This window comes from Rana temporaria, chromosome 2 (genome assembly GCF_905171775.1).
Source record: "Rana temporaria chromosome 2, aRanTem1.1, whole genome shotgun sequence".
NCBI classification, from domain to species: Eukaryota; Metazoa; Chordata; class Amphibia; order Anura; family Ranidae; genus Rana; species Rana temporaria.
Genome location: NC_053490.1, coordinates 197,211,896 through 197,237,866, shown reverse-complemented (window position 1 = coordinate 197,237,866; position 25,971 = coordinate 197,211,896). Strand labels below are relative to the sequence as shown.

The following is a 25,971-nucleotide window of genomic DNA, read 5'->3' as shown; positions in this document are numbered from 1 at the left end:
ACCACGTGATCGCTCTGTCCAATGACTGAGCATTCAGATGTCAACAAACTGGAGCTTGTCCGGTTCAGCGCCTCCCCTCTCCTCGCACCGATCGGTACCGTATGTGAGGAGAGGGGGAAAGCCGGTGCAGCAGTGCTGTAGGCTTGATCTGAAGTGCCCATCCATGGCTCATATATGCTCCATCAATGGCTCATTCATCCATTCATGGCCCATCCATCCATGACGGAGTTTAAAGCGTCCGTGTAGCACCGCTGCCCAATCGCTTGGGCAACGGTGCCCATGCATTCCAATGGGCAGGGGCGGTGTATACTCTGCTCCTTCGCCGCCCCAAATATGCTATTTGCAGGACTTTTTCTAATGTCCTGCAAACGGACTGCAGATGATGCATTTTTCAGGCTTTTTTTTTTTTTAGTGCCAAAGCGCCTGAAAAACGCCTCTAGTGTGAAAGGTGTCTTAGACTCCTTTCACACTGAGGAGTTTTTCAGGCGGTACAGCGCTAAAAATAGCGCTGCTATACCGCCTGAAAAACTCCTTCACTACCTACTCAATGTGAAAGCCCGAGGGCTTTCACACTGAGGTGATGCACTGGCGGGAGAGAAAAAAATCTCCCGTCAGCGGCATCTTTGGAGCGGTGAGAGGAGCGGCGTGTATACCGCTCCTTCCCATTGAAAACAATGGAATACCACCCGCAATGCGCCTCTATAGAGGCGCATTGCGGGCGGTATTAACCCTTTATCGGCCGCTAGTGGGGGTTAATACCACATCGCTAGCGTCCGATTCCCACGGCATAGCGCCGCTATTTTTAGCGGCGATAAACCGCCACCGCGGCTCCTGGTCCAATGTGAAAGGGGCCTTAAATTAGAGGAAAAGTCTGCAAGAGCCTTCACATTGCACCTGTGATCTTCTGATTTCAGCTGCAATGCTTTGTAGGCTCCAAAGCAGAAAAAAAAAAAATGCACATTCCTAGATTGTAAGCTCTAACGAGCAGTGCTCTCTGTACCAAATTGTGCCTTCATTTTGTTAAGCGCTGTGCAAAATGTTAGCACTTTATAAATCCTGTATAATAATAATAATGCACATTCTGCAATATGAGTGCATTTCTTTTTTTCCGGGAAAAAGTGGAATATATCTTTAAGAAAACTGCGTACAGCAAGACACGATACCAAAGATCCTGAAATATTGATTTTTGGTTTACGCACACTTCGGCTATAGATTGTAAGCTCCTGCGGGCAGAGCTGTAGTATAGTGCTCTAAAGCCCATTAATAATCCATCAGACAGAGCCATGTGTGAGTGTTGCCATATATGGAGCGGTGAAGAATGTTTTGTTTGTGGCCTTCTCCTGACGGTGGGAGGGAGATGCTGATCTGCCATCCTATACTGAGCACAAGACAGCTCTCTGCTTGTTCTTCATCATCAGGGTTGGTGCTTTTCTGACGGTTTGCCTTGTGAGGGAGATGAAAGCAAATCCCGCCCCATCCATACACGGTGGAAACTACGCTCATTCAAAACAGATGACTTCAATAGGATCCCCTGCAAGAATAAAAGCACAGAGAATATAAACATGTGTGTCATCATAACAGCCCACAAGGGTGACTCAGTAGGTCCCCCTTACTTTAGGTGGTACAAAGCCGATCACGACATTGTGTGGGTTCAGCTGGCATTTCCACCCACCGGTACGAATTGACAGCCTACGGGAAAAAAATAAAAATGGAACCGTCATTCCAGCATTACACGGCACTTTGTGCTGGATACGCAATGGGGCAGCATGGGAAGGGTTAATGCTGGTGTGTAGCCAGCGCTGGGATGTACAGCCGTAGTACTAGAGATCTGCTGGGAGAAGCATGACTCATTTTCATCCTGGTAAACAAGAAGGGAGCCTCCCATTTACATTTGTTTACAGACATCTTTCCCAGGACACTTCCCTGCTATAACACACAGCAGGGGACGCAGAAGGCTGAGCAAACATTGGCCAATTCATCGCCTTCACTGCAACACCGATAGCAAGCTCTTTAGGCAAGATTAGGGCAACCCAGTGATTGATCGCAGGACAGTAGCCCCTCATTCTTCATATCAGTTGCGTCACAAGCAAACACAGAGTTTTTAAAGAGCAACGTCACCCCCTCCGGCATTATTTTTTTATTTTAACCCATTCTTACCTTGTATATGAAGTTTAGATAGAAAAGCAAACACACCCTTCACAATAAATACAGCGCTGTCCAGTTGTAAACCACCAAAAGCCACGGCACCAAGTCCCACGATACCATCATCTTTGTGATGCCAGCTCTCTCTTTGGGGTCTTTGGTAGCACATGCGCAGTGTATTCTACATGGCCCCAAAGCCTCATGGGACACGTCACGTGGCTATTCCACATTGCTTTGGGCAGAGGGGACATCATTTTCGCCTAGGCAAGAAAGGAGGAAGCTCTAGCTGCCTTCTTCCAAAAATAGATACCCTCCCCCCCCAAAAAAAGTATTGCAATCAGGAGCGGACTGACAACTCATGGGGCCCCCGAGCAATAGGAGATTATGGGGGCCCCAGGGCAATAGGAGATTATGGGGCCACACAGTATACACACACAGACACCCAATATACACCAGGGGTGCCCGACCTTTTGAAGGCCGAGGGCCACTTAAGTGACTTAGTAACCAGTCGCGGGCTACAATGAGCGGAGTGGGCAGATGACCAGTCTGTATATGCAAAGTAGACACAGCCCAATCTACTCTATGGGCCCTCTGATCCAATCAGGTGGAAGGGGACAGATCCACTTCTGTTTTTTTTTTTTTAGCAGATCGGATTGGAGGTAGGCAGGTTTAAACAGACAAAAGTCAGTTTACATCTGCCGCTCCATAGAGGTGAATGGAGGGTCTGATTGGGTCAGACAGATTGTGTGAAAGGAGCCTAAGGCTAATTTTAAACTGTTGGTCTGCAGTCTATTGCGGCGCAGTGTACCTATGGTTTTCACGCCGGTTAGCTGCACTTTGCCATAGACATCTATATCCTGCAGGTGTGGTGCACTTTCTGAAACACTGCTTGCTTCCTCTACCGCCGGCTTCATTTACAACACTGCTCTCGGATAACAGGTCGGCAACCTGCAATCTGGGCTTGCCAACTAGCCATCCCAGAGCAGGAGGTCGCGGGCCATATCAGAGGGCCCTGCGGGCCACTGGTTGGGCACCCCTGGTATACACAGACACCCAAAATACACATACAGTATACACACACACAATATAAACACACAGACACCCAGTATACACACACAGATATACAGTATACACAGACACCCAATGTACACACACAGACACACAATATACACACACAGTATACACACACACACAATATACACATACGCACACTGAAAAGGTACTGGAGAGGCGGGGCAGCTATAATCTTGAGATTTATTTTTAAAACACAGATTTTTACATACTGTCCCTGGTTTTACTGAGGCCGGAAACCCTGATGGGGCCCCCTAGTGGCATGGGGCCCTCGGGCAGTGCCCGAATGGTCAGTCTTGTACATTCACATCAGTCCCTGCCTTCACAAACAGCCACAATTGAGTGACAGTCCACTCTAAGGTAATTTATCTATTAGGAGGATGTGAATTGTTATTTATTTATGCAGGCATTCATATAGCGCCAACATATTCTGCAGCGCTTTACATATTGTACAGTCACATAAGTCCTTGTCCTCATATACTTATAATCTAAGGTTCTGATCTCAAATGCATACTAGGGCCAACCTAGGCAGGAGCCAATTAACCTACCAGCATCAGTCCTGGCCCTCAGGAGCTTAGTTTAAGGTCCTGATTTTACATAATCAAGCACAGCCCGTTCATCGTCTGCCCAGCACTTACCCTGTTTCTGTGGGTTAGCGGGTGATGAGCAGTGTCCTTTTAGTGCCCTCCAAAGCCTTTTTTGCACATTGTGTTTTTGGCTGTGCAAAATGAATGGGCTTAAACTGCACTGCAAAGAATTGTGACTTGACCAGGAATGCATTGCAAACCTAGTCTTAGAGGGGAGGGGCACAGTCATCGGGTGGTGATTTTAGTGCCCTCCAAAGTCTTTTCTGCGCTGTGCGATTTGAGCTGTACAAAATGAATAGGCTTAAATCACACTGCAAAGAATCGTAATTTGAACAGGAATGCGGTATGATTCCTTTCCAAATCACATGCGGATTCCCGCACCAGTGTAAACCTAGTCTCGGGGGGGGGGGGTGCAGTCATTGTGTGGGGATATTAGTGCCCTCCAAAGTCTTCTCCACGCTGTGCAAAAGGCTCAAATCGCACTGCAAAGAATCACATGTGATTTGAATGGGAACATGGTGCGATTCCTGTCCAAATCACATGCGGTTCCCCACACCGCACCAGTGTAAACCTAGTCTCAGAGGGAAGGGAGGACAGTCTTTGGGTGGTCATTTTAGTTCCATCCAAAGTCTTTATCGCATGGTGCAATTTGGGCTGTGCAAAACTAATGGGCTTAAATCGCACTGCAAAGAATCATGTGGTTTGAACAGGAATGTGGTGTGATTCCTGTCCGAATTACATGCAGTGAAGGGGTCCAAATTACATGCAGGACCCACACCGCACCAGTGTAAACCTAGTCTCAGAGGGAGGGGGGGTGCAGTCGTGTTAGTGCCCTCCAAAGTCTTCTCCACGCTGTGCAAAAGGCTCAAATCGCACTGCAAAGAATCACATGTGATTTGAACAGGAATGTGGTGTGATTCCTGTCCGAATTACATGCAGTGAAGGGGGTCCAAATCACATGCGGGACCCACACCGCACCAGTGTAAACCTAGTCTCAGAGGGAGGGGGGGGGGGGGGGGTGCAGTGGTGTAAGTGCCCTCCAAAGTCTTCTCCACGCTGTGCAAAAGGCTAAAATCGCACTGCAAAGAATCACACGTGATTTGAACAGGAATGTGTTGCGATTCCTGTCCAAATCATATGCGCGACCTACACCGCACCAGTGTAAACCTAGTCTCAGAGGAAAGGGGGGTGCAGTCATTGTGTGGAGATTTTAGTGCCCTCCAAAGTCTTTTCTACGCTGTGCAAAAGGCTCAAATCGCACTGCAAAGAATCACATGTGATTTGAATGGGAACATGGCGCGATTCCTGTCCAAATCACATGCGGTTCCCCACACCGCACCAGTGTAAACCTAGTCTCAGAGGGAAGGGAGGACAGTCTTTGGGTGGTCATTTTAGTTCCATCCAAAGTCTTTATCGCATGGTGCAATTTGGGCTGTGCAAAACTAATGGGTATTAAATCGCACTGCAAAAAATCATGTGGTTTGAACAGGAATGTGGTGTGATTCCTGTCCGAATTACATGCATTGAAGGGGGTTCAAATCACATGCGGGACCCACACCGCACCAGTGTAAACCTAGTCTCAGAGGGAAGGGGGGTGCAGTCATTGTGTGGGGATTTAAGTGCCCTTCAAAGTCTTCTCCATGCTGTGCAAAAGGCGCAAATCGCACTGCAAAGAATCACATGTGATTTGAACAGGAATGTGGTGCGATTCCTGTCCAAATCATATGCGGGACCCACACCGCACCAGTGTAAACCTAGTCTCAGAGGGAAGGGGGGTGCAGTCAATGTGTGGAGATTTTAGTGCCCTCCAAGGTCTTTTCTACGCTGTGCAAAAGGCTCAAATCGCACTGCAAAGAATCACATGTGATTTGAATGGAAACATGGTGCGATTCCTGTCCGAATCACATGCAGAGAAGGGGGGGGGGGGTGCTCAAATCACACTGCAAAGAATCGCACGTAATTTGAACAAGAATGCGGTGCAAACCTAGTCTTAGAGGGAGGGGGGTCATCGGGTGCAAAGTCTCCTCCAAAGTAGCCATTATTTGAATGCCGTCGTTCATATTTTCTAAATAATTGCTTGAGAAAAATCGCCATTGTTGTCCAAACATAAAATCGCATCACGGGTTCATGCACGCAGCCCCACCATGTAAAATATTGGAGCATTTCCCCATCTGGTGTAAAGCGCTGTGCAAACTGTTGGCGCTATATAAATAATAATAATCTGGTGCTGGGTACAGCCGGCCATAGACATCAATGGCTATAAAGCGGTCTATGCGTCAGCCTGTGCATGCATACAGACGTACCCCGCTAACATTCTGCGTCACACACCTGCGTCTAATCACACACAGCCATGGATGAATAAGGCGTGAATGTGCGTTGATCGGTCGCATGCACGGTGATGAGACATGCACTGTCTGGGATACTATAGAAGCAATAGCGATTAATGGTAGTGGGGGAAGGGGCCCTCCTCAGAAGCCCCTGTTAACCCTTCACACTCCCTGCCTGCTTTGCAGTAAGAACATGAATCACTGCAGAAAGCCTGTCTGCATTCTGTCCCCGCCCTGGCTGCACGGTGCAGTAAGGTCACCAGCCCCCGGACTCTAGTGACCCCAGTGAAGGGCAGGCACCATGCTCGCCCAGCGCCTTCTGCAGTCCCTCTACACAGGCGGCGTGTTCTCCGGCAGTCATTTTCCTGCGTTGGTCCTTGACAGCTCTAGGTGGGGGGTGGGGAAGAGGAGGGGGGCGGAGTCCCGGAGCTGAAGGTAGACACTGGGCGGGCTTTGGCGTTAGAAGTTGCCGTCTGCTCCGGCAGCCCCGCCTCCTTTGTCCATAGATGGAGCACGCCAGCGTCCTCTTCCACCCTCTGACCAATTATAGCAGGAGACGCAGGCTGATGGACAGTCCCGCCCACCCAAGTCACGATCCCACCCACTCTCCTCCCCTGGTATGTGTGTAGATGTGTCTCCCTCCCTCCTCCCCCCCTCAGGTCGGTAACTTGGTACGTCACATGTTGTTTTGCTTCTTTAGCCCGGGTAGTCGTTGAGATGTGCTATTTACTGTTGTACGCGGATTGGAGTGTGTTGTACGTGGTGTCGGTGTCTGCAGAGAGCGAGCGATCTCCTGGTCAGAGCAGCTGATGATCCCCCGGCATGGCTAGACAGTACAGCAGACCGGCGATCAGCTGCTGCACTCACCGGCTATGAGGAGGACAGCTCAGCATGTTTACTCGGAGCTGATCGGCTGCATTGGAAGGTAAGTGATCGGTGTTTATGTAATGATCAGGGTACCTACCTCCTGATTTCAATGTTGTTTTCATTCAGAGAATGTTTATGTGTCATATACGTCACATCAATGCAGCATCTGGGTGGCTCAGGATCGCTGCATCCTTCGTAGTAGACTAAAACTTGCCTGTGATATTTATTTATTTATGGAGAAAAAAAACAAAACATGATCATCTGTACGTTATTGCATCTTACACAAATCTTTTTTTTTTTTTTTTTTTGAAGGTCACGGTAGAGCAAGTGGAAACCTACAAATCCAACATTCGTCACCCACGCAACACGAGCCAAGCATCAACTGGGGAAATACGGCATCCAGGTAAGAAGAGGATGGCCAGCCCTCCCGCTCAGGGGCAGCCGCTTCCCCCCGCCGGCTCCAACAACCTCAACCACAACAACAACAACAACGGCAACATCGTCAAAAAATGCGGTTACCTGCGCAAGCAGAAGCACGGCCACAAGCGATTTTTCGTGCTGAAGGAGCCCGGGGAGGGGTGCACCACCGCCAGGCTGGAGTACTACGAGAGCGAGAAGAAGTGGAGGAGCAAGTCGGCCGCGGCCAAAAGGGTTATCTGTCTGGATAGCTGCCTGAACATCAACAAGAGAGCGGACGCTAAGAACAAGTACCTGATCGCCCTTTACACCCGCGACGAGTACTTTGCGGTGGCGGCTGAGACGGAGCAAGAACAGGAGAGCTGGTATCGGGCTCTCACCGAGCTGCTTGGTAGCGGCAGAGGAGAAAAAGACAAAAATGGAAGTACAGGAGAATGCTGCTGTTCCGGGACTGCCAGCTGTGGCACTAATTGTAGCAGTCACCTGGCGTTGGTTGAGGACCCAAATTATGGACTGATTACGCCAGCCAACGCAGCCTACAGAGAGGTCTGGCAAGTAAACTTGAAACCAAGGGGTCTGGGCCAAATTAAAAGTTTGATTGGTGTGCACCGATTGTGCTTGTCTGCACGAAGTATCAGCTTTGTACGGCTGAATAGTGAAACTCCTTCAGTGACCCTTCAGCTAATGAACATTCGACGTTGCGGTCACTCAGACAACTACTTTTTCGTGGAGGTGGGGCGCTCGGCGTCCACTGGGCCTGGAGAGATCTGGATGCAGGTTGATGATAGTGTGGTTGCCCAGAGCATTCATGAGACTATTCTAGAGGCTATGAAGGCTATGAAGGAGTTGGCTGAATTTAGGCCTCGCAGCAAAAGCCAGTCTTCAAGTTCCAACCCCATCAGTGTACCGGGAAGACGACATCATACGCAGCTGCCACCAAGTCAGACTGGGCTGGCCAGGAGAACCCGCACTGACTTCCCCTCAACTTCATCAAGTGTTCCTGGAAATCAGTCTTCTCGTCTCCGCACTGCTAGCGAAGGAGATAATTTAAGCAACAAGACAATCTTAAGTAGTCCCTTAAGTCCAAGTATGCTTCGTGCTCCACTAAGTCGTTCCCATACACTGAGTTTGGGTGGTCGAAATGGGAAACTGTTTCCTGCTCCTGGTCCCCTTCAACACAGCAGGTCTATGTCCATGCCAGTCCCGCATTCTCCACCATCTGCTGCCAGTCCAGTTAGCATCTCCTCTGGGAGTAGTGGCCATGGATCTGCTTGTGACCCCCTAAACCCTCCACGTCCTTCCAGCTGTAACGCATCTGCATCTGGGTCACCTAATGACCCAGGTTTCATGTCTTTGGATGAATATAGTTCCAGTCCAGGGGACTTAGCTCGAGCGTATTTAAGTTGCCGGAGTGGCACTCCAGACTCCGTTTCTGGTACTCCACCACACACAGGAGACATGAATGGGTACATGTCAATGGATAGAGCTTGCTGTGGTGGTTGCCAATGCCTTTCCCGACGCATGGAATGTTCAGCAATAGAGAAGTGCTCAAGGAAGAGAACTTATTCTTTAACTACGCCTGGAAGACAAAAAGTTGCAATTCCTCAACTCTCCTCTGCTTCCCTGGATGAGGCAACCCTTGTGCGTGCCACATACAAGGGTAGTTCTAGTCTTCTGTCATCCTCTCCTAAAACATGCCATCCTTATCCAGAAGACTATGCGGATGTAGAAATTGGGCGTCAGAAGGATGATGGGTATATGCCCATGAACCATGGAGCTGTTACTGTTTCCTCTTCCAATGATTATGTTCCTATGAGCCCAGCAAGCGTGTCGGCCCCTCAGCAAATATTACAGCCACGGACATGCATCAATGGCAGTTCTCAGGAAGATTCACCAGATGGCTATATGCCAATGTGGTGCGCATCTAAAACGAGGCCAGTACCTGTACATCAGAGACTTTCCCCTGCAGAGTCGCTATCCTTTACGCCCCCTGATTATTTCTTCATGCAGCCTAAAAATTGCTGTTGCCAGAGTCATTCAACAGCACCTCAACATAATTGCCCAGCAGATGTTGAGCCTTATGTCTTCATGAGGTCTCCAGCTTCCTCTTCTCCACATGGTCGAATTGCTCGACCTTCTCGCCTGGCACTTCGCACTCTGCCGAGCATGAGTGAGCATCCACCAGAACCTCCAAGCCCTCCAGGTGGGGAATATATTCACATATACTTTGGAGAGACAAGAACACAAGATTCCTTGCCTTTGCCTCCAAAAACTGCCCATTCAGACTCTGCACCTATGTCTGCTGCAGGCAGTCCATCTTCCTCCTCTTCTGGGTCTGGGTCTGGGTCTGGGCCTCAGCCCTCCCCCATTTCAGATTATATGAACTTGGATTTTGGGCCTCCTTCACCAAAACCCTCACCTAGCTTATGCCCAAATTCTGACTATACAGAAATGAGCCCAAGGAAGACCTCACCACAGCCATCTGACCCCTTGGCATCACCTACTGCTGCAAAATTACCTTTAGAGAGTACAGTTTCCAGTGTACAGTGCCTCACAGTGCTTATGGACAAGATGAATGGGGCATTTAGCCTGCACAGCCCTCCACCGGATCCAAATATGGGGGCTAAGGTCATCCGAGCAGACTCCCAAGGGGGGCGCCGTCGCCACAGTTCAGAGACTTTTTCATCCACCACTCAAGTGACTCCTGTATCGCCTTCCTTTGCGCATAGTCCCAAGAGGCACAGCTCGGCCTCAGTGGAGAATGTGTCTCTGAGGCCTGGAGAAACCTTGGAAGCCAGCGAATGTGGCAGCCCCATGTGCAGGGAAACCTCAGCAGGATTCCAGAATGGACTTAATTACATTGCCATTGACTTGTCACCTGAAGATAGAAACCTGTTGCTGCTATCCCAAGCCTCTACCAGAGGACACTTGCCTGCTCTGGGACTTGCCAGTTTGAACATTGGGTCCTATCCAAGTCTTGACTTCCTGGGACATGGAATGAAGGGTGCCACCACTGTCAGAGGTGAGAATGGTCTACATTGGTGTTGATTTACTAAAGCTGGAGAGTGTAAAATCTGGGGCAGCTTTGCATGGTAGCTAATCTGCTCCTAGCATCAGCTTTTTTAAGCTTTGGCAATAAAAGCTGGAAGCTGATTGGTTACTCTGCAGAGCTGCACCAAATTTTGCACTCTCCAGCTTTAGTAAATAACCCCCACTTACAAGTGTATACAGTAAAATAGCTACCCACTTTAATCTTGTACGATAACAACATTTTTTTTAATTTTTGTTTTTGGTCTTTTATTTTTTAAAATTTGTTTAACTGCTCCCCCTTTTTTATTAAATTTTTGGGTTTGTGGGGTGTGGGGGTTTTTTTTTTTTTTTTTTTTTTTTTTTTTATAATTTAGTGAATCTAAAATTAATGTGTCCAGCTATTTTGTAAATAATCCTAGGTGTATACATAAATGCATTTTGTCTGTTACCAAATACATTGATTATTTTAACATATTTGCCACTGCATTTTTCAAGAGTATGTTGTCTCTCCTTTTTAATCTAAAAAAAAATTAAATGTGTTCCACAGCAAACATATTTACAAACAATCTGCATTTGGAGTCGGTTCAATTGGATAGTTCTAATGAATTGGTGTAGCCTGTAATAAGGAAAGCCCACAACTGCATGGCTTCCATTGATTTATATGAACAGTGGGTGCAGGCACATCCCACTGGCTGGTTGTAGTAAAATCAGGTTCACTTACTTTTTCTTCAGATTCACACAAACAATGCAAAGCCCACATGTCTCCGCTTACAGAGACATCAAAGCCACACATTCTTTTAACCAGAAAGGAAGCACAAAGCCCCCCCCCCCCCAGTTCTCTTGTCACTCACTGACATATGGATAAAGGGGGATGGACACTTTTCTCTTTTGACATTGTGATGTCGCATAGATTTGGGCTCTGTATTGCAAAATATTTTTACAGTTAATGCTGTAAAATGCAAATCTGTTCAAAATGGAAAATGTTGGAGATATATATATATATATATATAATATATATATATATATATATTTTTGTCCGACATCATTGTAGTTCAATTGTTTGGTTTCATATAGTATCATGGATACCTAATCATGCTATGTATCCTATTAGGAGAAAAAGAAAACTTCCTGTGCACTTTTATGTACGTATAAGTACTGTCACCTTCTTAACTATAGGATCATATTTTTAATCCGAGTATTAGCACAGCTGAATAGGAAAACCTTGGCTTTTGTAACCTGAAGGATGTTCCTAAGTAATGGCTTCAAGTGCAGTCTATTATTTAAATGAAATGTCTATTTGGGTGCATGTAGCTAATACTTTTTTTCCATATAAAAATATATTCAAAAAAGTGTTTAATGGAGCCATGAGTAAATCGGGTGACGTTTTGGCGTAGGAGACCAAACAGAATGAATTGACTAGGCTATAGTAAACTGAAATGTGGTTGGGGGTGGGGTTCCTACACTTTTTCTCCATTCCCCATAACTGATAAATGATCCTGTATGTGTCTGAAGCCAATTTCGTAAGGTATGTCTACACTCTACAGGCACTGGAAGAGTCATGTAATCCTATTTTATAAGGGAAAGGTTAAATAAGCAGAATACTTCCACTACGATTGCATATACACTTTCGGCCATGTAGGGGAACGTGTGAATAGCTCTTTAGTCCAGTATTCTACAGTTGTAATTATAACATTGTTACCATGTTTAAAAGGTTTATGAATGTGTTCTTTCTCCTACAAGGAAATGGCTTGTAGTAGAATAGCTTCTGCTAGTTACGCTTTGCTTGTTTTGCCATTGAAGATCAGCTTGTCGGAGATTAGCATGAAATGGGGAGGGGTTCATCATTGTTTTGCTTTGTAGGAGACTCTTGTGAATTGTGTACTACTCCTTTTCCAAGGGGACCTGCAAAGCATAACACGTCGTACAGTAAACCGAAGAGATGGAACATAGTAAAGGTCCCTATGAAATGTTATACTGGCGGAGTGGGCGAAATACAGAATTTTATGAATCGGCAACCAGAAATTATTTAAATTTCAACCATTAAGAAGCAGGAAAAAAATACTTTTTTTTTTTTTTTTTTTTTTATATGCAAATTCCTTTGATATCTGCAGTAATCCAGGGTTAGGGTTTTGTTTCACTCTTACAACTGAGGAAGTATGGAGGCTGCCATTGCTGACCTTTCCTTCTAAAAATGTTGGTTTTAGGGCTATCATAATAAACCAATGGCTTCATTGCTTTCTAAATCATTAGCTTGCAACAAGTATGCAGAGGAGGAGCCCTGTCCTACTCTGATACTTGTTCCAGGTCTCTTAAAGTGGTAGTAAACCACTGCTGAAAGGAAGGGGGGGGGGTGCAAAGGCAATGTCATAATGTACTAGTATACATCGCATACTAGCGCGTTTATGAGAGATTTGTCTCAAAACAAAGCCCGCCAGCGCTGCACTGTCACCACTGAGGGCTTCCACCTTCTGGTCTTCTGAGTTTGCGGCCTCTGGCTGCATGAGTGGCTGGGGGCTCAATGACGTCACTCCCACGGTGTCCCACATGTGTGCGGGACCCGCCGTTTACGGCCCAGGCTCTGAAGGTCCAGCACTGTATGCTGGACCTTCAGAGTGCATGCATCGGTGATGCCAACAGCTGCATGCACTCTGATTATCTCCTAAACAGTGCAAGTTAGGAGATATTCACAGTACCTACAGGTAAGCCTTATTCTAGGCTTACCTAGAGGTATACGTGGTATAAAAGAGTTTACTACCACTGTAAGGAGTACAAGAAACAAGGCAGCCAAGTTGTTGGCATTTTCAGAAGGCTTTCAGCAATGGCAGCCATTTTATTTCCTCTGTACAGGTTTCCTTTTTTTAAGATGAATAATTTAGGCCACTGTTGTAAGTAGTTTTTATAGTGGCTGATGTGTAAAGGTAGCCAAGTGTGGAACCCAGCTGAGTGTCACTGAAACTGTAACTCCTTGGGTCCATAGTTTAGTTATGGGTTATTTTACCCCTCCTGTACCATCCCCATACCTGCTAGGTGGGTGTGTATGGCAGAAGTGGGCAAGACAGCTTGGGAGAAATCCATGAAGTGTCCCAGTCTAAATTTTTACGGGCCTACCTCTTTGGCAGGGTAGAATGCTTTAAATGTAACACTTCTTTAAAGATTGTCAAAAGTGTGGTGGCAGTAGCCTGTGTGTGGGTTTTTTTTTTTTGTTTATTTCTCAAACTTGTAAAGAAAATGTATAGCTTGGGTGGGGAAAAAAAAATACATTTTTTTCGCTGCACATGTTAAGGAAACTGCAGCCTGTATGAGCAATTGCTTTTCCGTTTATGGCCTATTAGGATTACATTGAGACCCTTTTGTAGTAATTTGTACTGACAATTTGATCCCATATCCCTTGCCATTCTAGGCCTAGTGAGTCAGGCATGTTAAATAGGAATGCACAACAACATCCCCCTGTATAAATTTTTTTTTTTTTTTTTTTATTGGGACCAGATCCAGGCAGTGCATTCTTTAGATGGGCCACGTCATGTTATGGTTCAGGGTTTAGAAACAAAATAACATCTGTAAGCTTATTGCAGACTCTATGTGAATTTGCAGTGATTCATCATAATAGATTAAATATATATTCATGGAACATGTGGATTTCATTGTTTCTGGGTCTGTAAATTGATGGGGCTTGCTATGTTTCAGTGTAGTTTAGCTGAGGTAAAAATGCTTTACCTGGGGGGAAAAAAAGGACCAATAAAGTTAAAAGGCCTGGAAACTTCTTTGATTTAGATTTTTACCTCCTTGAATGACTGTTATATGTAATGTATTGTATTTACTCTTTTTAATCGCCTTAGGAAAATGTCCTTGAGTAACACCAGGTAGAAAACGCTGAGGAACAAAACGGGCTGTTTTGCCTGTTTGGCAACATGGTTGCCAAAAGTCACAGTTCTTGGCTGTGTGCCGCAGACTTTTTTATTTTGTGTGTGTGTGTGTGTGTGTGTGTGTGTGTACACAGGTCAGCCAAGTTGCTTTAATTGCACTTTGGAGTGCAACATTTTAGTGCTCAAATATGGATACCGTATTGCACCTTGGCCAAGTCCACTCACAGGTAATCGGTTGAACGCCAGAAGGACCTCTAGTGCTGCAGAATCTATTTTAAACTTGTGCACCTAAATTGCTTTAGTGCAGTTGCACCTTGGCACACATCTAGTGTTTAGATATGGCTACAGCATTGGGTGTTCATCAATTACATGATTACCTGAGTTCTCCCTGCTTTCGAATTTTCCCTTCTCTATGATCATGTCAAACCATCGAAGATCACTTAAGGCTCCATGCACACTGGGCTTAAAAAAAAAAAAAAAAACCCAGGTCCCTTGGCAGAAGACAAACACTATGTGGTGTTTTTATTTTATTTTTATATAATAAATATATATATATATATATATATATATATATATATATATATATATATATATATATATATATATATATATATATAATATATAAATTTCGGCCAGTAAACTTCAATCACATGCGCCCCCTGGGCCGCAGTTTGGAGACCGCTGGTTCAAAGCCACTTACCACTTTTGTTCTACACTGGAGACCTTGGTGAAAGTTTTTTACAAAAACTATATTTGTATCTTTTTCAATGGATGTAAAGGAGGGACAACCATTGGAAGAAGGAGGCTGAGAGAATTCTAAACGAGAGACAATAGGAAGCTTTGCCTATGCAGCAATTGAACTGTTTCCCCCCCCCCCCAAATCATACACAGCATAAAAGATAACTGTTGTGACCAGGGCTTTTCTTCACAGAAAATAGGTACAGGAACATAACCACAACCCCCCTCACACATACACCCTCCAAACCGCATCAAATTGTGGTTGTGGTCAAATTTCACTAACAGTGGGAGGGTCTCAAAGGGGCAGGATGCGGGGAGATCATCACGTGGGGTATGGGCATCTGCACTGTACCCTGGGCACCTGCATATTCCTTGTCCCCCATCTTGCACTCAGTGGGAGACAAACTGACACTTGTAAACGCAGAAGCCGGACTTCTGTGTTTACAAGCGATAGAGGTGAACAGGAAGCAGAGGGCCTGAGCCAGAGGTGGTGAAGTTCCAGCTGAAAGAAAAAGCACTGGTTGTGACCTTCTTGCACCTTGAGGGCTTGAAAGGCAAGAACTTCCTTATAGGGATAGGGGTTGTGCTTTTATATTATTGATTTTAGAAAACTGTTTCTATTTAACATATCTGCTTAGGGTTGTGCAGTATATGCTGGAAGCCAATACGGTCATCTACCTGCAGCTTGTGTTACTTTTGTATGTTCAATTTCCACTTGGGTTCGCTTGAGGTACTTCAGTAGTAGTGTTGGTCTACCTTGTTGCATTAGGTATTCAGGAGCACTTGCTACAAACTATAATTTACGTTTCAAGGAAAGGGAACATGTGACTTTCAGACATAGTCACTCTTACACAAGTTAAGTGCATCAGTTATTTAGCAGTAATGATAACTAACCCATTCTGGTTTAGCTTGTACTCTCCTGTCACAGCAGGATGATTCTGGTGTCTGCTTTCCAGCTAGTATCAGACACAAATATTCCCTTTGAACTAGACCATTGTTTCTTCTATTTCACCTGGTACATCATGTTCCACTCCTCCTATTTTTTTTTCTTTTGACTTTCCCATTGTATTAAAACTCAGTGACTAAATCAGCACATAAAACCTTACTTCTATCATAGGCAACGTCCTACAACGAAAAAATACTAGGTTAAATTAGTATACACCGAGACTCTGCTTCACCTTCTCAAGGACATGAGCAACCCAAGGAAATATAACTGGGCAACCATTGCTCTATAATTGTGATGAACACTGGGATTTCTCCATGTTCTGCAAGTTTTTATAAAGTATTTGTGGGTATTTTTCGGCCTGTATTCTTTTACTACTGGCTACGTTATATAAAATCTACCTTCCCCCTCTTTTTTTAGTAGTAATAATTTAATAGTATACTGCGAGTACCTGCAGTTATGTGCAGATAGCTGCAATAAATCAATCGTTCGTGGACGCAGCACCAAACCCCATGTAACGAAACCGTTACAAAACGCAGTGTGTGAATGGGGACTTAGGGAAGCCTTTTCTGTGGTAGATAACTTGATCTATCCGCAGCTAAAAGCTGAATTCTATCCGCCCGTGTGAAAGGGGCCTAACCGTTCTGTGTTTCTTGTATACGTGTTTAATAATCATTGATATATCTATCCTTCACCATCTTTTATTTTTTTATTTTTTCATTCAAAATTTAAATTTTCCTTTTAATAACGCATACCTGGTGCTTACACGCTAGCGATTTTACAGTAATCCTTCACATGAGCGCAGCCTCTCAACCTGGGTTCCTCCAGAGGTGGCTAGAGGTTCTCTGAGCAACTTCTGCCTGTTAGAAGATAGCCAATGTTCCTTTGATGTCAGTGGTTATCTTTAAGGGAAGGAATTTTCTTGCTGACTGGAAATGAGCATTCGTCTCATTGACCATCACACCAATGTATTGTGACCTTTAGATATAAATATTAGGAGGGGCCCTTGGGACCAGAAAATTGTATAAAGTACTTAGCGTAATTTTCCTTTCCTGGTGCCAGGCCATGGCTGCATGCTATCATGATGGCACCAGCAAATTTCAATAGTTTCTCCCATGTTAAGGTTTGAGAAATGCTTCTCTAGCAACATGGATGTCTGGAGAACAAGTATCTCCTGTGTTTTGAATCACTCAATGTATTACAGATGCATGCCTCGCACACCGTTCCAGAGTTTTACTCCAGGCATCGGCTACAGCACCATCATCTAATACTGCGGCACATCTATATAATATAGAGACTGCCTGAAATGAATGCTTTGAGTACTTATATACTGAGCCATTTGACTCCATGCATTCTCCCTCCACATAGAGGATGGGCACACACCAAGGCCTTGTTTTATTGGCATGTGGTATTGAGAGAGAAAATGGCGCAATCGTAGATTAATACAGTGGAACCTCAGATTACGAGCATAATCTGTTCCAGGAGAATGCTCGTAATCCAAAGTACTCGCATATCAAAACGAGTTTCCCCATAGAAGTCAGTGGAAACAAAAATAATTTGTTTTTTGTTTTGCATTGACTTGAATGACATGCAATACCGCATGTGGCCAAAGGTGGGAGGCGCCAGAGACTCGGAAAGGCCGAGGACAGCTCGGCTGAAATTGGAAAGGCTCAGAAACAGAGTATTACTGAGGTCTTTGGACCGGCTCCGGCACCCCCCCCCCACCTCAGGCTAAAAGTGGTACTGCACACCGCTTTGGCTTGAATCCTGCTCGTTTTGCGAGGCAACACTCGCAAACCGAGTCAGGATTTTTCAAAATACAGTGCTCGTATTGCGAATCGCTCGTTAACCGTATTACTCGCAATCCGAGGTTCCACTGTATAAGATTCTGTAGATGTATAACCCTTGTGGAAATAAATCTAGCATGCCAGAGCGTTAGGACAGCAATGCTAACTACTGAGCAACTATGATATGATGTGGGAGTTTCAATGGTTCTGCTGCCATGCCTTCCTCAATGTCGGGTGAGAATGTGTTTCCTAAGATCACTAATTATTGATAAATGCATGTGACTTTCTACTAAGTAGACATGTAGTGTTTCTTAAATAGTTAAATTGTTTCTGTGCCGGTCTACCTTTTTGAGTTTAAAATAGAATGCAGTCGAATTTTCTGAATGGCGCGTTTGTTCTGAAGTGAACCTAGAACAGTTGCTGCTTAAGGCACAGGAAGTGCTTGCTGAGGATTGCCTCTGATTACTTTCAAGATGGCAAGACAAGATTACATTCATTTTGTTCCCTATATATAAACAACATATTGAACATCGAAGATATTTGATCTGTCCGCATTTACTGACAAAGTATACACTTAACATCGCTAGTGTGTGTGTGATCAAAAGGGGATTTGAAATAATATTTAAGCGCCACTTAGGAATAGTTTATATACTAATTAACTCCAGTTGTAATGTATAGCACTGTTTCTGCAGAGAACATTTTTAAATGAATTGCTTCACGGTAAAGGAATCATGCATAGGTCTTTCTACTTCTATAGGCATGTTCACATGGTGACACGTTTTTCCTTGTGAAAAAATGGGGATGTTTCAGGGGTGCTTTACTTGGAATTTCGGCATGTGAGCCCTAAATGATTAAACCCTGGTTCGTACGCATGCGGTGTAAAAAAAAAAAAAACGCCACATTTCCTGCGTGTTTCCCACACTGAATTGCAATGTGTTTTCAGTCTGATGCGGGTGTCAATCCAAAGTTGAACCCCCTTTAAGTTGATTGCAAATGCAGTGTGGTTTGCCTGCACTGGATCACTTGGTACAAAACTACCATGCAATCAATTGCAGTGTGGCTGCTTGTCTTTGGTTTGTGGTGCAATTTGAGCCCATTCAAAATGAATGGATTTAAATCGCGCCACACTAAATTGCACAGGAATGCACAACTGTCCCTGTGCAATTCACATGTTATAATGTGAACCACGGCTAAATCAGCTGCTGAAAATGCTTTAAACTGATTGTACAGCTTTATATTATTTTTTTAATTTAAAAGAATAAAGATTGTATACTTACCTGCCCTGTGAGTCCCTTACCTCCTCTTCTCTTGAGTTCTCCCACCAGGGTTTTCCGTCGTCCGTTGTTTTTTTTTTTTTTTGGAGTGCCCCCATAGGAAGTCATGTGCTATGGGTGCACTCCGCGGTCAGGCTGTGAGCTCCCAGAGACCATGAAGCGTGGCTCGCCCCTCACCCCCTGCTCATTTCCTCACAGGATTTAACTAAAAGCAGCAGGAGCCAATAGCTACCACTGCTGCCCGATTCTCCCATAAGAAGAAGAGGAGACTGGGGCTGCAAACTGGGACAGTGCTGGATCAAGAGAGAACTCGGGTACGTGTTTAAGGACGGGGTGGGGAGAACTTGTATTGGAGTGTGGTGTGTGTTTTTTTTTTTTTTTTTTTTTTTTTGCTTTATGCATACAATTCATTAAAGCAGAGTTCCACCAAAAAATTGAACTATCACTGTCCGGATATATTCCCCCCCCTCCCCCGGTGTCACATTTTGGGGGGCGCAGATATATGTCTAATACAGGTATTTGCTCATACTTCCAGTGAAAGATTGCCGTAGTATCCACAGGGATCAACGTCATGTCCGGCCCCTCCTCTACCCCCCCCCCCCCTGTCTTTTGGTAAACACACAGATCCCAGAAGACAGCAAGGATCACTCAGAACACGCAGCGCGACTTGAGCATGCGCAGTAGGGAACCAGGCTCTGAAGCCGCAAGGCCCACGTCTCCACCTGTAGCTGAGGGAGGGGTCGGCTTCGGGTGAGGACATCGCGAGCGCCCTGGACAGGTAACTATCCTTATTTTTAAAAGTTAGCAGCTGCAGTATTTGTAGCTGCTGACTTAAAGCGGAGTTCCGGCCACAATTTCACTTTTTAAATATAAATACCCCTGTAATACACAAGCATAATGTATTCTAGTAAAGTTAGTCTGTAAACTAAGGTCTGTTTTGTTAGGTTGTTACAGCATTTAGACACTTTATAAAATAGAAATTGACTGGGGCCATCTTAAGTGTGTGCATCATGAAGACAGACTGTATGACTTCCTGGATTTCAGCCTTGCAGATCTCGCACATGCTCAGTGCTGCACAAGCAGTGTCAGATCAGGTTTCAGCACCTGTGCTGTCCAAGTCACATGATTCTTGGAGACTGGGGATTGCACAGACTCCTGGAAAGTTACACCCACTACATTCCCAGGAGTCTGTGCGGTGAAGCTTAAGCACCTAGGTGCAGGAAGTGGGAAGATTAACTGTTCTGCCTAGCAACAACACTTTGAAGGCATCTAAAAAAAAAAAAAATTCGTAAAGGACTAATGACATTTTTTTAAAACTCCTGATGTAATGTTATATTTATGGGTGGAACTCCACTTTAATAATTTTTTTTTGCTGTTTTTAAGGTAAAGATTGTAAAGCCTTTTGAACCACTTTAATATCGCTTTATTCTAAACTGCTGAAAAATGCTACATATGCATACATGTAGCTAAAAGTGGGCTTGTTCTTTTATAGGCCAATAAACTATAGTAACGATAGTGCTGCAATAAAATACGGTATGTAGGATGCATGGAGGTGTAAAATAGTTGGCTTCCTGAAAAAAATATTTCCCTAGGCTTCTAACAATGGTCACGCGACCAGCATTGAGGTCTTAGTGGGCAGGTCTTGGAGGTGCTGATATGTAGGGAAAACAAGCCTCCAACCTGCTGCCAGAGAATTCAGAGCTTCTTCCGAAGAGGTGTTTCGTATCTGGTTGTATCTCGCATATATTGTCATATCATGTGTCTGTAGAAAATAGGATTGGCTTCAATTCAGTGGAATGTGTAAAATGTTTGAGTTTACAGAAAAGTTGAAATTGTTTTTGTATTGTGATGAAATACGGAACCATAGCGAACATTCTGAAAAATGCAATAAATGTTTATAGCCAATGCAGTTTCTAAAAAAAATCTATGCAGAGCTGCATAGTGGTGAGAATGTTGTTTTCTCAACCATGAGAACTAGAAATTGGAATTTATGATTCATAACTTTCCTTTAGCATTTGACAAACAGTTGCTGTAAACTGCCTTGAAAGGAATGCAGGCGGGTCAAAACATGAACGGTGTTTTAAAAACCGGTGGTATGTAAAAAGAAGACTCTAAAGAGGAACTAAAAAAACATTCGAACCAGCTAGATTGGAACCATTAGTCAGATTGGGATTAATTAACATGCATGTGTGTTCTTGGAATCATAAAACTCCTGACCTGTCTAGGTTCTCAGGCCTCCCTATGCTGTATTCACGTCATTTTCTATCTGTATGTCGTTTGTTTGTTCTGAACATGAGGTATGTGTGACATTGTATAATCCAAAGGACACAACCTTCCTGGGTGTCTAACTGGTAGCTGTAATATTTCAGATAGATGAGCATTGCAGCTTAGACCTCCTAGTCCTGTGGGCTGAGCAAGAGAAAATCAATCAATTCCCCCAAACACGCTAAAGATGGCCAAATCGCTCCATTGACTGTGTTGATGGGGGAATCCCTCCTGCGGAGCCATTGTATTCTCTGGACAGGGGGAGCCGTCCTCGCTGGGACAACACAATGATTATTGCTGGCGGCTAGCAATAATCGCATGTAAAATCCGACAGGTTGATTGCATTCAAGCTGTTCGGTCAATCAACTTGGGTAAATTCAACCTGCCCATATATGGTTAGAATCTCGGTTGGTTCCTGCATAACGTTTATGGCCAGCTTAAGATTTCTCTTGTTGAACCCCTGTCGGGTAAAGCAGGGGATTTCCCACATTTAGACCCCTTTCACACTGAGGAGTTTTTCAGGCGGTACAGCGAGGGCTTTCACACTGAGGCGATGCGCTGGCGGGAGAGAAAAAAATCTCCTGTCGGCAGCATCTTTGGAGCGGTGAGAGGAGTGGCATGTATACCGCTCCTTCACTGCTCCTTTCCATTTAAAACAATGGGAAACTGCGGCAATACCGCCCGCAATGCGCCTCTGCAGAGGTGCATTGCGGGCGGTATTCACCCTTTATCGGCCGCTAACGGGGGTTAATACTGCACGCGGACGATTCCCGCGGTATAGCGTCGCTATTTTTAGCGGCGCTATACCGCCACTGTGGCTCCCACTCCAATGTGAAAGGGGCCTTATCCATCACCAGTATGGATGGAGAAATCTCCTCTGCTGACTATTGTATTCTGACAGCTGGCACCTGCAGCTGTCACCTGAACAGTACCCGCATCTCATTGGATCTGACAATTTTCCACTTGGCTCCTTTGACTAATATCGACTTGAAGTTGGGTGGCGCTGACAGGGCCACCTATGAATCATCCGATTCAGCAGCAAAAAGTCCTAATTCGATCAATGTATGACCAGCTTATCGGCATGGATGGCAAAGTCTCCACTGCCGCCATTGTATACAGAATGTGGCATGCCATCAAACGATGACTGCATCTGATATCCATCAATATTCAGCCAGCAATTTCCCACCAAGCTTGGGTGTGTGTGTGGGTTTTTTTTTTTTTGTATTTTATTTATTTTTTTGCCACATGGTGCTCTTCCTTCCCTTTTTTTTTTTGTTTTTTTTTTGTTTTTTTTGTTTTTTTGCTTCTTTTTGGCAGATTCTATTTGCTAAACAAGAACCCCAGAAGCTGTATAAACACTTTTTTGTAATATGCTTCTAAAAATGCTCACACTCTCAAATAAAAAGTTGCTCTGGTAAGGTGTGAATGCAGCCTTAGACTTGCCTGTGGCCAGCCTTGGTTCAAACCCCCCTTCCTAGTTGTACACACAAGCCAAATGTTGGGTGGCATTGGCCAGTTTAATAGAAACCAGCCATCATTAGGCCTGTGTACGGCAGCCGGTCCGGCCGAAGCCTGCCATTTGGCTAGCTTCTGTCACAGGATAATGGCCGAAAAAGGTCATGCTCCTGGTCCGAGCTCTCGGCCAGTGCCGGAGCCGCCATGTTCTGGTAAGGGGGGTGTCCCCCTGTCGGAACACAATAACGCAGCGGGGGAGATTGCTGTACTAACTTAACAGCTTTCCTGCCGGGAAAACCGGTCGTGTGTACGAGGCTAAGTAGTGTGCATTTAAAGAGGGTGTGAACCTTGGAAGGAAAGAACCCAAACCCTGCAAGACAAAGGCATAATGAGCTAGTATGCATCGCATACTAGCTCATTATGAAATACTTGCCTTGGAACGATGCCCTGGATTGGCGTTGACCCTCCGACTACAGTGCGGACATTTTTCTACGGGAGGTACTTCTGGGTTCGTTGCTCCGGTGCTGTGATTGGCATGCACGCGGGAGATGGCGGTCATGGCACAGCTACTGAAGAAACTGCACCAGCGGCCGTTTCTTCTTCAGTGCACATGCACCAATGACATTTGCAGTAGCACATATACTGAATATCTCCTAAACTGTGCAAGTTTAGGAGATATTCAAGGTACCTACAGGTACGACTTGTTCTAGGCTTACCTGTAGGTAAAAGTGGTGTAACAGGGTTTACAACCACTTTAAAAGATAGCTACTCATACTGTATACGTATCCTACAGTGGAGAATGTGTAGTGATCTCATATCTGACACCGTGTAGGACAGTGGTACAAAAGGTCACAAGCTACGTTTTAGGTAATAATAAAGGGGGGGGGATTGCCGGTAGAGGAGACTACCCTTCATTCTAAAACTTTTATGCCTGAAAACCAACGTGGCCCAAAGCCATCTCTGTGCTTGCTTTTTAGTGTTTTTTTTTATATTTTTTAGGCTGAATAGGACACAATTTAACGGCCAGAATGTGCAAATTTGACTAACACCTCCTTGATAATGAAGTCCTTGATGATTATAAATAGCTCTAATAAAGACGAGGAAGGATGCTGCCCTGAAAAGACCCCAGGCTTTGCCTGTGAGTTCAGGATTAGTGTGTGTGTTGAGGCTCAGCATGTGCACAGTGCCAAAAATGTATTCAAGGTCAGTGGATGTCTGAATGAAGGGAGCTAATCTGTTTTATTGGGAGAGGAAAGGTACTTGCTTGCAATGCATGTAATTATGCCTGAGCAGATGCGAGCAATGCAATTTGGGGGTCCTTATTTTTATTTATTTTTGTCAAATAAAAAGAATCGGGTCTCGAGTATCTCTTTTTTTTTTTTTTTTTTTTTTTTTTGGAAATACAAAGCTTTACACAATTTATGTAAAAAAAAAAAAAATATATATATATATATATATATATATATATATATATGTATGTATGTGTATGTGTGTGTGTGTGTGTGTGTGTGTGTGTGTGTGTGTATATATATATATATATATATATATATATATATATATATATTTATTATTTTATTTTACAAAAACCTTGTGATGGCTGGAATAATGCCTACGCTGATCAGATTCCATTTTTTTTTTTATTTTTTTTTTTATATTGTTAAAATCATTTTACTATGGGTAAGATCCTCATAAAATAAGTATAGTTTGACAAACGTGCATTTGTTGATTTATAGGTAAGTTAACAGTCTCTAGTGTGTGGTGTGTTTTTTTTTTTTTTGTTTTTTTTTACAGGTAATAAAAATTCTTTTGAAGGCAGACTAGTGCTATAGATTATTGTACATCGGTCATAAACAATATAGTCCAGATTTAGTCACTATCAGTGATTATTAGACTTGTGTGGTGTTGGCACAACAGGACAAAGGGCAATGCGTGTAGTTTAAGGTGGAGGGTGTTTTTATTTATTTTTGTTAATTCTTTATACAAATTTGTAGACTGGATTTGGCTATACAGAGATCTACAACAAACCAGTCTGTTATCAGTCTCACTAGAGCTGAACTGACATAATTAACTTCATTTTGGAATCACTTATTGAATTATGTATCGCATCATGTTGATTTTTTTTTCTGTATCGTCTGTAATTTCTCTTTCCTTCCTGTCTGGATGATGATGAATGGGGCAAGCTATGAACTGGATGAAAATAGCAAAAGCCAATTTGCCCTAAGATAGCGGCTCCTGCTATGCCATGATTATGTATTAGTGAAGGTGTTTTACAGGTTTTCTTGTAGCAATCATCATCACAAATATTCTTGATGGAAATTGGCTCTGCTGTGTACAGAGAACCAGAGATTCCTGCCAATCAATGGAGATTCAGTGTTGTTGTTTACATTTTTTTGTATGTCCCATCTTCCAGGAGAACACTTCCTTCCTCGGCAGATGGCAGCCTCAAGGCCATGCACCTGCCATGACAAGCAAGACACACTAGTAATCTACCCCAGCACTGCTGCTGACAATAGGCTAATGATTGCATACCATCTGCCTCCCAGGCCTAGTAGAAAACAGAAGAACGGATTTCTTCAACAAGGGAATGGCAGATTTTTTTTTTTTTTTTTTTTTTTTTAATATAGACAATGGTGACAAAGCAAGATTAGAGGACAGAGGGGGCAGTGCACAACTTGTTTGGAAGGAGCTTAGTCCAAGCCATGAAGAGCCATCACTTTCATTCGGCGCCTTGAACCCCTGGGAATTTCTTAGGAGCATGTTCACTGTAACCTGCTACTACACTGGAAGAAAATATATATATTTTTTATATAAATAATAATATTATATACATATATATTTTTTTTTATATAAATAATATTATATATATTTTTATATAAATAATAAATATATATTTTTTTATATAAATAATATTATATATATATATTTTTTTATATAAATTTATATTTATATATATATATATAATTTAAAAAATATATATTTATTATTATTTTATTTATTTTTATATATATATATATATATATATATATATATATATATATATATTTATATATATATTTTTTGCATTCTCATCTGGACTATAGTGAGGAGTCCTGTGATCTTTTCTAATCAGCTTGTGGTATATTGAAAGAAATACACAACCCCCTGTGCTTCCTGCACTTTTTTTTTTTTTTCAAAAGCTGGTCAAAGTGCAATTCAAGACTATCTA

The 25,971-nt window shown here is 43.8% G+C and overlaps 1 protein-coding gene across 1 annotated transcript in view; it reads left to right on the top strand.

Moving 5' to 3' along the window:
* The first annotated feature begins 6,725 nt into the window (after window positions 1-6,725).
* IRS2 (insulin receptor substrate 2) overlaps window positions 6,726-25,971 on the top strand; it is a 39,590-nt gene continuing 20,344 nt past the window's right edge. Inside the window, exons 1-2 of the mRNA XM_040336207.1 lie at window positions 6,726-7,052; window positions 7,307-10,433. Coding sequence (XP_040192141.1) covers window positions 7,409-10,433 — 3,025 coding nt within the window. The 5' untranslated portion in view covers window positions 6,726-7,052; window positions 7,307-7,408. The remainder of the gene's footprint in view (window positions 7,053-7,306; window positions 10,434-25,971) is intronic.